We start from the raw sequence: 12,590 nt of genomic DNA on the forward strand, positions 1-12,590 counted from the left end.
TTTTCAGAATCTCTCTCAATTACGTAGGTGGAGAAATACTAAAGAAACCGTTACTGTTTTTGTCATACAAAACTGTTTTGAGAGACCAAAGTGAATGTGCAGCAGTTGTGAATTTGCAGTGCCCATATCTCAAGAGGCACATTAATAAACTTGAAAAGGTGCAAAGGCATAGTACAAAATGTCTTCCTGAACTAAAAAAAAAAAAAAAAAGTTATGAAGAGAAGCTAGAGGCATTAAATATACCAAAGCTAGAAAACAGAAGAAAAAGAGGTGATATGATCACCCCTTACAAAATAATAACAGGAATCGACCAAATTGACAATGAGGAGTTCCTGCAACTTCAAGAACAAGAAATCATAGATTCAAGCTAAGGAAACAAAAGTGCCCCCAAAAAAATGTTAGAATGTTTTCTTTTGCAAACTGTGGTAGAGGGTTGGAAACACGTGAGAAGGTGGTGGAGGCCAAAACTGTTAATAGTTTTAAAGAGTTACTTGACAGTGTGCTGGGAAGACAGGACACCACAAGCATAGCTCTCATCCTGTACCTACACTATGTAACATGAATTAGGTACAATTTATCGTTAGGTACAGGAATAAATTAGGAATTTATTAGGGTACATTATTTTTAGGGTACAGGAATAAAATAGGAATTTATTAGGGTACATAAATTCTTTGGTTAATTTGTAGGTACAAGAATTAACATGTGCACACTAGAAAGCAGGATTTATTAAATGGAAATTGCGAGAGGGCCAGAGAACAAAAGAAAAAAACACTTAAATGATATAGGAAAAGACCCAGCCCTCAAGTATATCAGCAATTCAAACAAGCAAAGAACTACTATGGGGCAGTGAGGAGAGGCAGAAAGACACTTTAAGAATAAGGTAGAGAAAACATGTAAAATAGCACTAGGCCTTTTCTATAAATTTGTAATGTACAATTTTGGGTGTCAATATTCAAAGAGTGTGATGGTTTTTATGTTTATTTAATTAATATAGTTTGGTTACAGCAGTTGGATGTTAGAAATGGTATGATTGTCAAGATAGGATGAGACTAACATGTTTGTTATGTGCTGCTGGTGGAGTCAGATAGAACATGGGGCTGAAGATGGCTGACTGCAGAGAGCTTGTGCAAGGCCTGGACCTGAGAGCAGAGATATTGAGTGAGGCCTGGGGGTGGAGCACTCGGAGGAAGGCGAGAGTGGGGAGCTTGAGGGGGGGGGGGCAAGATTGGCTTACTGCTCTGTAGTGAGGCTTGTAGAGTCTGGTGTGAGTTGGAATTAGGCTGAGAATGCTGTGTCTTCAACTGTGTTGTATCTGCATTCACCTAACCATGTGTTGGACCCTGTTTGCTTCCTTATTTGGTAGACCGATCATTTAGTCTGATGGGAAGCTTCGTGTTATTTTTGGCTGTCCCAAGTGATTAGTGGAAATCTTGGGGATTTGTAACAGATGTCATTAATGGTTAGGGAATATGATTGCAGGTGTATTAGCAATTATGGGGATTATTGGGAACTTTTAATGCTTGGAGTAGAATTTCTTGGAATGTGGAATAACGTGGAGGTAATTTAAACGACTGCCACATTATCTCTAATGTGGCTGCTACAAATTTCTTAAAGGCAAGCTGCATGTAAAGGAAAAACTCTGGAGATTGAAAATATGGAATAGATTCACAGAGAATGAAAAGAAGAAAATGTATTAAACACTAAATAAACACTTAAAAAGTGTTTGTGCAAAATGAGATTTTTGAGACAACCAAACACTGCCAATTTGAGAAGACACCATAGAGCACTTACAGAGGTCTAGAGATGAAGTACTCAAAATCACAGTACTCAAGTAGCTAGAAAGAAACAAAGCAGTTGACCCAGATGTAGTTTCACCCAAGAGAAGGCGTACCCGAACTGAGCATTCCACTTCACATTCCATTCCATTTCATTTCCACTGAAAATTTACTTTTTAGACATCATTGTGTACAGGAATCTTAGCTGATACAGTACATGGAAAAGGGCAAACATGGTTCCAATCTACAAAAGTGGTAGCAGAGAAGACCCTCTAAATTATAGACCATATTGCTGACAATCATGGTAGTCAAACACTAGAGAAAGTAGTTTCTTATGATACCTGTAGCCACAGAGATCTTGCAGGAAAGAAAAGGTTTGGTTGACTGTGTTTATCTGGACCTAAAATAAGACTTAACAGTCCTACACAAGAGGTTGTTCTGGTACTGGAACATGCTGGAGGGGTGACAGGCAAACTGCTGACTTGGATGAAAAAATTTCTTACAAAACAGATGAGGCAATGTATCAGACTAGAGAAGTGTAACTAGTGGAGTACTACAGGATTCAGTTCTTGCACCAGAAATGTTCATCCTTTATATAAACAATCGACCAGAAATAATACAGTACTACATGAACATGTTTGCTGATGATGATGCGCTACTAGAGAAGATAGAGACTTAAACAAGTGTATGGAGCAACACTTGGCAAATAGAGTTCAATGTGAATAAATGTCATGCTATGGAATGTGGTATAGAAATAGGCCACACAACCTACAAATTATGTAGAAAGGTATTTAATAACTGACAAAGAGAGAGATCTAGGGGTGATTTTGGATAGTAGATAAGTCACCAGAGGACCACATTATGGACATTGTGGGAGGAGCATATGTTGCACTTTACAACTTCAGACTTCCTTTTACATGGGATACTGTAACTTAGTGTAACTATGAAATTGTTCATGACTTCAGACCAAAATTTAAATAATGCAGCCATTGTACGATGCCCATATCTCAAGAAGCATATAAATATACTGGAAAAGGTGCACAGACATGCACTAAATAACTTTCGGAACTGAAAAATCAAGAGCAACGAGGAGGAGAGGCTAGAGGTGTTAAATATGCCAAACCTAAAAGGAAGAAGCAAGAGGCAATATGATCACTACATACAAAATAGTAACAACTTTACAAAATTGACAGAGGCATTATTGAAACCTGCATCTTCAAGAACAAGGTCATAGATTGAAACTAAGGAAACAAAGGTGCTGAAAAAATAGTAGAAAGTTCTCCTTTGCAGAGTTGAAACAAAGTTAGAAGGCAGTGGATGCCAAAACTGTCAGTAGTTTCAAAGCATTAGTTTCAGTACTGGGAAGATGGGACACCTAGGTGTAGGTCTCGTCCTATTACTACACTCGGGTAATTACACAGATAAAAGCATAAAAGCCGTTGGCTTCCTGTCCACATCAAAGCCACCCATGTAAATTCAGATAATACATGCACATACACACCAATAGTGTCAACAATGATGGCATCGGTGATGGAGATGGCTGTGTTGAAGGCAATTTGTCCCACAAACAGCAAAAGAGCGAAGATCCAGAACTCCCAGTATGTCCACACACCGGCACATTTGCTTCCCTCCCACTGGCCTCCCTTACACTCCATACTGTTGAGGAAATTTGTGTGCACAATGAGTGAAAATTAAAAAAAGCCATTTTATACAAAAAACAAATACAATAATAATTATACAGTAATTTCCATTGTCGGGTACAGGATGCCTATATCGAAGCCCTTCCTATGTCAAACTACTGACCTTCCTTAAGATGTAACAAACAATGATTGGCTAACTCCCAGGTACCTATTTATTACCAGGTGAACTAAGTGGCAGTAAGTGAAAGGAAATGCATTTTACCATTTCTTTCCTGACCAGGATTTGAATATGGGTTCCTCGATTGTGAATCAAAGACATAGACCACTGCGCCACAAACTATGCATAGCAAAAGCAACTATAAGTACCTTCACACAAAAATTGAAGTACTGTATAGCATCTTCATACATAAACAAAAGTAATCATCATACCTGACATTAGCCATGAGTAGGTCCCATGAGACATTGACACCTTCTAGCTGATACAGACGACCTCTGATCCCAGCGGTGCCCTCGTCTGCTGCCTTGCGTCCCCACAGTGGCACTCCCTCATAAGACCCGCTACCGAAGATGTGGAAGTGGGAGGCCTCCTCGGCTGTGTGGTAGACATTGAGGCTGTGGTCCTTGGGCAAGGATGTAAGTCTGATGCCTGATGAGGAAGTGTTGGATGACAGGCAACTCCACGGGTGATTGCAGGAGGCAATGCAGTCCCATGCTACTGCCACATAGCAACCTCCTTGAAATAAAGAAGTTAAGTGGTTAGCTGTGGATGAAGACTAGACATGAATACAAAAAATAAAATGCCAAGGGATGGCTGACCTTGTGTCATCTCACTCAAAAGAACCATCAAGGAAAAAAAACGGCGTTGAATGTAATGAAACACCATTTTCTGGGTGAGACCCGGAGGCTCCCTGGAGCTTACTAGGCTGATATGCTAATGTCAGACTTTGGCATCAGTCATGTGTATGGAGTTCTGTGGGCCTACCGGGGATCACGAGCCCGAAGCTGGCCCACTCAGAGGGGCCCGAGGAGCAATGACCTATAGAAACCCCTATGTGGTTGGAAGCATTCTATGTCTGCCATCGACTGGGTCAGGCACCCAGAAAGGTAAACACCCCAAACAAAACCCCTATTCTGGTGAAAATATTGCTACTGAAGGTTGAACTAGTCGACAAAACTCCCCAAATGAAAACAAGCATGTCACCATGCAGCTGTCTGCGCAATGCCCCATCCCCCGGGAGGGAGAAGGGGGAGCCCCAGACCACCACTGCGGCTATCCACCTCGCAGTTTTGTGGCTGATGTGAACTGGCAAAGTCGTGTGCCTCTGGCTCTGGTGTTTTCCAGTCCTGTGCCTTGTGGTGTGGTCTTGTCTACTAAATAGTGTGCAAGCCAGGAGTAATTTCACAAGTACTCAGGCTGCATGCGTCTAGGGTTCTCTTCCCTAGGTACCCTGTATGTACTGCCCTTGGGGCTTGGGGACAACTTCCACAAGTCACCTTGGGGTCTACCTCCACAAGGTCTTTTGCTGCTCGGTGATTGACCACCCTTGGAGTCAGCTGTGGTGTTTCATGCACCACTGTTTTCCTCTGGGTAGAGGGTAGTTTCATCACTGGTTGCGGCGCAAGATACCGTGTAGCTAGTTGTCACCTTTCATAGTGGCCAGCTCTGTCTCACCTGGGCACGTTATCCTCTTGCGGGGTTTTTATTTTGTTTTTGTTTTCCTGCCTGGTGTGGGGTCTGCCCCTTGGTTTTGGTCACCCCTCACTTATATCTCGGTGGTCCTCCACTATGGGCCCCTGTGAGTGTACACGTCCCGGGGGTTCAACTTCAGAAGTTTGTTTGGTAATCTTGGGCGCCAGTTAGCAGTACCCTGCCTGGGCTCGGCCCCGGGTCCTTAAGGAAAGGTTCCTGGGGCAGGGTTGACTTTGAAGGGCCTTGAGGCCCGTTGGACCCCGCTTGGGTTTTTTGTACCCTCCAAGCAGGGCTTGTTGTTGCAAGGAGGTTTTTTGTTCCTCCTCGTATGAGTTGGATTTGGTGTCTACCCCTTCCCGGGTTTGGTTCCATGCTCCCTTGGGTTCTTCAGTCTTGTCTTTCCGGAGGTTTTCGGCCTCTTGCATCCTGCATCATGTGGTGCGGGAGGTCATCGTGGCTAACCTCCTGCACGACCCGATTTATGCCTCCATAATGGATCCTTCTTTTGCGTTTAATTCTTCTTGTTCTTACTGGGTTTGTTATGAGGTTCCAGAGTCGTCCTGGCTTGCTGACTGCCCTTTCTTCTCGTTGGAGACGTTGTATTTGCTCTGCTGGTCCCATGCGCTTGAGTGGCGCAAGGCTCATACGGTGGTCCAGGTTTTCCTGGGCGTGGGGCGACTTTGAGCACCTCAATGTATGCTTGTTTGCCCCTGCCTTTCCTCAGGATGTCGGTGTAGTGCAGCTTCGTGTGAATGTTCCCTCCCTCTCGGTTGTGCTGTTTGCTGAGGACTTGCGAACCCCCTGGGACCTGTTGGTCCCGGGGGGTGCGCAAGTTAGTTAGATAATTTAGTTAGTTATCTTAGAGAAGTTATCTTCTCTAGATGTTCTCGGACTGGCTTGAGGAGGAAGTGTTGGTGCTTGGGGCTGGTCTTGAGTCGGGTGCGTTGGTCTCGGCTGTACGTGTGTCGTCTGCTCTTTTGAAGCTGTTTGCGCCGATCCTGTGGGATGTGGTTTCGCAGTTTTTTGCTTCCCATCTTGCACGTTGGCAGGTGGTGCTTGCTTTGTGGAATCCGTTTGAGCCCTGGCTCTTAGGTTGTCTTCTCCTTTTTGTCTCTTGCTGTTTGCAGATTCTGCGGTGGTGCAGTGTTTGCAGGCGACTTCTTCCAGTTGTTGTCCCATGTCAGACATGTTGGTTCTCCCGGGGGTGGGGGGGGGGTATTCCCGGAAGGGTTTTGCCAGGGCTGAAGGCTCCTCCCATCATGGTTGGCCAGTGGTGAAAGTTTCAGAGCCGGCGCAGCCTTCAAACCCGTCTTCATTTGGCTGGCGCGGTGATCGCTCTGTGCGGAGGTCATTTTCTCGAAAGGGGCGTTGGCCCTTTTGCGATTCGTCTCATTGACAGGGCGATGGGTGTGGAGGGGCGGAGGCTCGCTTTGTTTGCTCACGCTTGGTCCCACGATATGTGGACCATTCAGGTCATTTCGTGCAGCCTGCGGTGACAAACCCACTGAATTCGGAGTGGGTTTGCTTGGGCGTGGTCAAAATGACCTCGTCCCTCCAGTGGGCTTCCCTGCCTGTTTCCAGTTCCGAAATGGGACTGCGCGGACCTTCAGTTCAATCTGTACTTGTCCCATCCAAACCCCGTGGGTTTATTGCTCCTCCTTTCGAATGACTACTGTCTCAGGTCTGTCTTCACTTGGAGCCAGGTGCTTGGATGGTGTCCCTGGACATCTGGGATGCTTATTGGCCCTTTCAGATTCATCCGGGGCTCAGGGACTGGCTCGGCTTTGTTGTGGGGCATCAGGGTTACCTCTTTCGTTGCCTTCCATTTGGCTTGAATCTGGCACCTCGTATTTTCACACGCCTTACCAGCGCAGTGTGGCCCATCTGTGTCTTTTAGGGATTCGGGTTCTAGCCTACCTCGACAACTAGCTGGTGTGGGCTCCTAGCCGGTTCGCATGTCTGCTCGGCAGGGATTTGGTTCTTTCCCAGCTCGCTGGGTTTGGGTTCCTGGTGAAATGGAGGAACTCCCACCTGGTTTCCTCTCAGGTTCGATCTTGGCTGGGTCTTTCTTTTGTGGGACTCTTGGACCCCTTCCTTGGCTCTCCCTCTGGAGGCTCTGCTTTGGCTGCTGTCCCACCTTTGCCGTTTCTGGGGGGATCCCGGGTCACGAGGAGGTTGCTCGAAGGTTTGTGTGGGAGCCTGAACTTTGCATGGTCTACTCGCCGGGTCAGGTTTGGCTTCATCGGCTGTTCTGATTCCTTCGGGGACGTCCCTCCTGCCTCTCTCGCAATCGCTGGGTTCGGCCTCCGGGGGTCTTGCATCGGTTGCTCCGTTGCCCGCTTCATCTTCGGGTTTTTCAGGGTTCAGGGCCATGGTGCCTACCAGAGCTTCTCTCTCAATGTGTTCATGGATGTGTCGTCTCTTGGCTGGGGCTTAGTGACCACCAGGCTGGTCTGGGATGGTGGGGTCTGTCCTTCCATCGGGCCCACAGATCGGTGCGGGAATTCGCTGTGGTGTGGATGTCGATTAAAAAGGGTTCAAGTCACTCGTGGATCGATGATTTGGCTCCCTTTGGACTGCTCCACGGAGGTTCACTGGCCGCACCGCGGGGGTTCAATGCAGTCCTTGACTCTTTGGGGCTGGTCGCTTCGGGAGACTCGTCTGCTCAGTTCTCGGGGTTTGGCTCTCCTGGCCGTTCATGTTTGGGAGGTGTCCAACGTCCTGGCAAACGGCCTGTCTTGGTTCATTCCCGTGTCCACGGAATGGGCGGTCAATGCCGAATCGTTTAGTTCACTCTGCCAGACGTATGGGCTCCCAGAGGTGGACCTCTTTGTCGGCGTGGTCGAGGCATCTCCCGGTTCATGTGGAGCCCTTCCTCAAGAGCGAGGAGGTCGGGGTCAATGCCTTCAGGCAGGACAGGTCGAGGTGGGGTTACCTGTACCTCCCCCCCCTCCCCCCCCCCCCCGTGGTTCCGCTGTTGCTCCAGGTCCAAGCTTGCTTGGAGACTTACCAGGGGAGAGTAGTTCTTCTGGCTCCTTTGTGGCTGCCCCAGCCTTGGTTTCAGGCGCTGCTTGCTCGGTGTCCGAACCCGGGGGTCTTCCTGCAGCTCCACCCCCTTTCAGCAAATCAGGCCAGTCCGTTACATGGCTGGTTCGATCTTCTCAAGTTTTCGCGTCTGGTCTTCTGATGCGGGTCTATCACCACTTGTATGGTGAACAGGTGGCTTCGTTGATGGTGTCCCACCTGCGTGCTTCGTCTCGGTGGCAGTATGAAGTTTCCTGGTGGTCCTTCCATTATTTCTTATCCCTTTGTAGGTTTACTTCTGTTTCTGATAGAGCTGTCTTGTCCTTCCTTTTGTGGTTGTTCCAGGACCGTCATCTTATGCCGAATACTGTCGCCTTGTATTGTGCGACACTGGCAGAGCCACTTCAGCTTGCATTCGGCGTTAATGTTACTTCTGCGCCGTTCTGCAAGCTGTCTCATGCGTTGCTTCACCTCCAGCCTGCTCATGCGCCGCCTGAGCCGTCCTGGTCGTTGGACCGGGTGCTCTCCTTTTTCTCTCCTCAGTTTGTTGTGGCCCCTTCGGTTCAGGATTGTTTGGAGAAGACACTTTTCTTGTTGGCATTGGCCTCTGGGGGTCGGGTCAGGGAGCTTCATGCTCTCCTCCGGCGCAGGGGTTTCTGCTCTTTTGGTCCTGGTGGTAGGTTTGGTCGTTTGCAGACATCTCCTTCTTTTCTGACGAAGAATGAGACTGCTGCTTTCCAAAGGGGTCCATGGGTTATTGATGCTTAGTTGAACAGGCCAGGGGTGCATCTTGTGTTGTGTCCAGTTGCGGCTCTCCGCCGTTACCTGTGTGCCATGGCTTCGGTGGCAGGAGACGTGCTTTGGGTTCACTCGGTTTCTCTTCTTCCCTGTTCCAGAGTTCAGATCTCCCAGGTCGTCCACAGGGTTATTCTGTCCAGCCAGCCTGCAGTCTATCCTTGTGCCCACGACGTTCGTACGTTTGCTGTGCTGGCTGCCGTCTTCGGTAACAGAGTTTTTGGAGATCGAACAAGGTCCTGGCTGCTCGCCACCTTGTCAATGATCCTGGGCCTAGTCAGGCCTGTCACACTGGTCGGTGGTTGCAGCCAGTTGTCTCAACTTTGTGTTGAGGAGTAAGGGGCCAACTGCCTCCCGGGTAAGTCCCTCTTGTTTTGTCTTTGGGTAATTAACTCCGGGAAGCCAAAGGGACTCCCCAGAAAACCAGCGTTGATTGTAATGAAACGCCATTTTCTGGGTGAGACCCCGGAGGCTCCCCGGCATCCTTTCCACCCCTCCGGTTGGCATTTTTTTTGCAGTTTAGACATCCAGCCTCAGAACTGTAGGGTGGATAGCTGGCACGGGGGTCTGGGGCTCCCCTTTCCTACTCCAAGGGAAAGGGGGGGTTGCGCAGACAGTGGCACGTTGAGGTAGTGATGTCATGCTTGTTTGCTCATTTTCATTTGGGGAGTTCTGTCCACTAGTTCGGCTTTCAGCAGCCATATTTTCACCAGAATAGGGGTTTCTTTGGGGTGCTTACCTTTCTGGTGCCTGACCCAGTCGATGGCAGACATAGGATGATTCCAATCACATGGGGGGGGGTTTTTATAGGCCATTGCTCCTCGTGCCTCTCTGAGGGGGCCTCTTTGGCTCGTGGTCCCCGGTAGGCCTAGAACTTCAAGTGCATTGACTGATGTCAGGATCTAATACATTCATATCAGCCCGGTTAGCTTCGGGGAGTCTCCGGATCTCGGCCGGAAAATGGCATTTCATTACATTCGATGCTGGTTTGTTTTATTTTTGGCACAAGACTTGCCCAAAATGCTGAGCATTATTAAAAGCTTTATAAAGCCTAAACATTTTAAATGCAAACACAAACCATGTAACCATGTACTCTCTTATATAAAAATGATTGGACTGAGTTGAGCCAGGAGGAAATTATCAAGTACTGTATGTAGAATACTATAATTAAAAATAAAAAAAAGGTGATGCCGAGTAAAATAAGACTTGCATCCCTAAAAAAAAAAAAAAAAAAAAAAAAAACTACTGTACCTACTTATAGTATAAGAAAATATTAAGGCCATACAGTTTGATCAAACCCACATGCCAGGACTCCCTGGGCATATGCACTACCACCTAGTGTGTCTAGGGATGTGGGTTCAATCCCATCAAGCTGCCTCGATATTCTGTCATCTACATATCCTGTTCTTGTGATTATATTGTGCAGATAATATCTCAATATGGGCAAAGGGTGGCAAATTAATTTTTCCTTATACAGTACAATCGATGAGTAAAGCTCGTAACTTTAAAGGATTCTTGAAACTGGATTCAGGAAACCTGCACTTAGGTACACAGTACTGAGGTCCACCTCCCCTTCCCCTAGGCCAACTACTAATCTTTCGCAGCATGCATTCCACAAGAGTTGCTTAACTCCAAGGTGCCTATTTATTGCTATATGAACAGAGGAATTGGCTGACAGAAACTACACCAAATTGTGTGTCCTGCCTGAGGATTAAACTTGGGTCCTTCCGTTGTGAGCCAAGGATGTAGACCATTGCTACAGGACTCATAAAGACCTGATGCAGAGATTTAATCCAATCGCTAAAATAACACACTGCAAATTTAAAATCCATACAGTATTAGAACTATGATAAAAACTTTCATAGCATATTGTATGGAATAGCTTTAAAATTTGTACACATTTAACAAAAATATCAAATATCTACAAAAAAATTTCTTAAAATATGAAATAAAATTGCATTCATTGCAAAATTCCTAGGACATAACTTTGAACTACGATTGATTATTTCTTCCTTGCAGCAGAGTACAGTATGTGTGTGGAAATTTTAGAGCAACCATGCTTATTGATTTTTGAGACCACTCAGTCACTATGCTCCCTTCCCCCCATGATTTTGAAATGCTGCTAAAATCTGGCACCAGGGTGTACATTACCCATTAACATTAACAGTAGGTATTTTCTTTGCACCAGTATTCAAGATACTGTATTTACCTTGACCATTTGAGCCTGGAATGGGTTCTGGGGGCAGTTCTCCCCAAGCCCAGCCTGGGGCCAGGCTTGACTTGTGATACTGTAACTTGATCTAAAAGGCTGTTGCTCAATGGTCTGCAGGCCCACATATCCACTACTACACAATTGATCCAACACTTCTTGCAAGAAATTTACTAGTTGTCTTGAATGCATCCACTTTTGTTCAAGCAATATTTGTGAGAATATTGAATAATCTTGGACCTCCAATGTTCGTGTAGTTTTCTCTGCCTATGGCACCTCTATTCTTCATTGTGCCCATTCTGCATTTCCTACAATATGAAAACTTTAGATATTCCTTGAAGGGATACCCTAATTATGGGAAAACTGTGAACTTCAGGGATCCAAGATTCTTCAGTCCAATACCAGCACAACCCTTAAAGTGCGCATCACGTCATATGACGTGTTGGACGTTGTTCCAGTCAACTGCGCATCACGTCATATGATGTGTTGGAGTACTACGCAAGATTTAAACGGCCCACGGATACACGGGGTTCACCACACCTTCATCAGGGCTCTTGTAAACAGACGCCATTTTTTTAAAAAATCGTGGGCCAAACTCCCGGGTGTTATTGGCCTCAGTATTGAGTGAGCAACCAATCCTGATGCATGCAGCATGAGCTAACAGCACTGATGTTCAGCTTGTGACCACAGCATCGCCTAAAAATGCCAAAAATATACTTGTTCATGCTATTATGTAGCGATGATATTATTACAGAAGACCCCTGACTGTGATAAAACTGACCAGGGTTCTGATAATAGCAGGATTGTGGTGATATTTAGTGCTGTGCGCCATGGAGGGAGGAGTAATGCTGTGGGAGGGAGGGTGGTGGCGATGTCTTCTGACTGTGTGGCCACCTTTTATTGACTGCACTCAGCATACCAGCTTAGTGGTTCGCTATGGTGAACACAAATGTAGATACTTATATATAACGTGTGTATAGAGGGTATAAACAGCAAGAGAAGGTTTGGAGCCGCCATTTTGGTGAGGGCGGTGTGCCGTGCAGACGACGGTGTTGTTTACTGGTTACCACGATGGTCTTTGGGCACCATACCAGTATATTTGTACAAGTATGGTGAATAAAACAGGTAGATATTTATATATAATGTGTGTATATAGCGTAATAACACCACACAGTATTGTTGGAGGAGAAATATTAGTGCATCTGGCCTTGAGGGTGGCTGCCATCAGCTGACTGTGTGAGGTCCCACGTCTTTGTGCCTTTACTCACCATACAAGCTTAGATGTACAGTTATGGTGAACAAAACATGTAGATACTTATATATAACGTCTGTATATAGTGAATTATAGAAAAAACATTATTGTGGGAAGATAATGTGGGCGAGTCAGATGACTGGAGGGAGGGCGGGAGTGGCTGACTGGTACACGGTGGTCACTCCTCATTACTGTACTTTTTGAC

General features: G+C 46.3%; 2 protein-coding genes across 7 annotated transcripts in view; one reads left to right on the top strand and one right to left on the bottom strand.

Moving 5' to 3' along the window:
• Nucleotides 1-12,590, top strand: part of LOC123758464 (Smrter) — a 730,161-nt gene that overhangs the window by 39,970 nt on the left and 677,601 nt on the right. The gene's annotated exons all lie outside the window — the stretch shown is intronic.
• The window catches only part of LOC123758482 (major facilitator superfamily domain-containing protein 6-B), a 68,381-nt gene that overhangs the window by 25,225 nt on the left and 30,566 nt on the right, over nt 1-12,590 (bottom strand). For all 6 annotated transcript variants that reach the window (XM_045742969.2, XM_045742947.2, XM_045742939.2 and 3 more), the window contains exons 4-5: nt 3,845-4,148; nt 3,277-3,431 (exon numbers count right to left, since the gene is read on the bottom strand). In XM_045742969.2, coding sequence (XP_045598925.1) covers nt 3,277-3,431; nt 3,845-4,148 — 459 coding nt within the window. The remainder of the gene's footprint in view (nt 1-3,276; nt 3,432-3,844; nt 4,149-12,590) is intronic.

This window comes from Procambarus clarkii, chromosome 22, assembly GCF_040958095.1.
Source record: "Procambarus clarkii isolate CNS0578487 chromosome 22, FALCON_Pclarkii_2.0, whole genome shotgun sequence".
Classification (NCBI taxonomy): domain Eukaryota; kingdom Metazoa; phylum Arthropoda; class Malacostraca; order Decapoda; family Cambaridae; genus Procambarus; species Procambarus clarkii.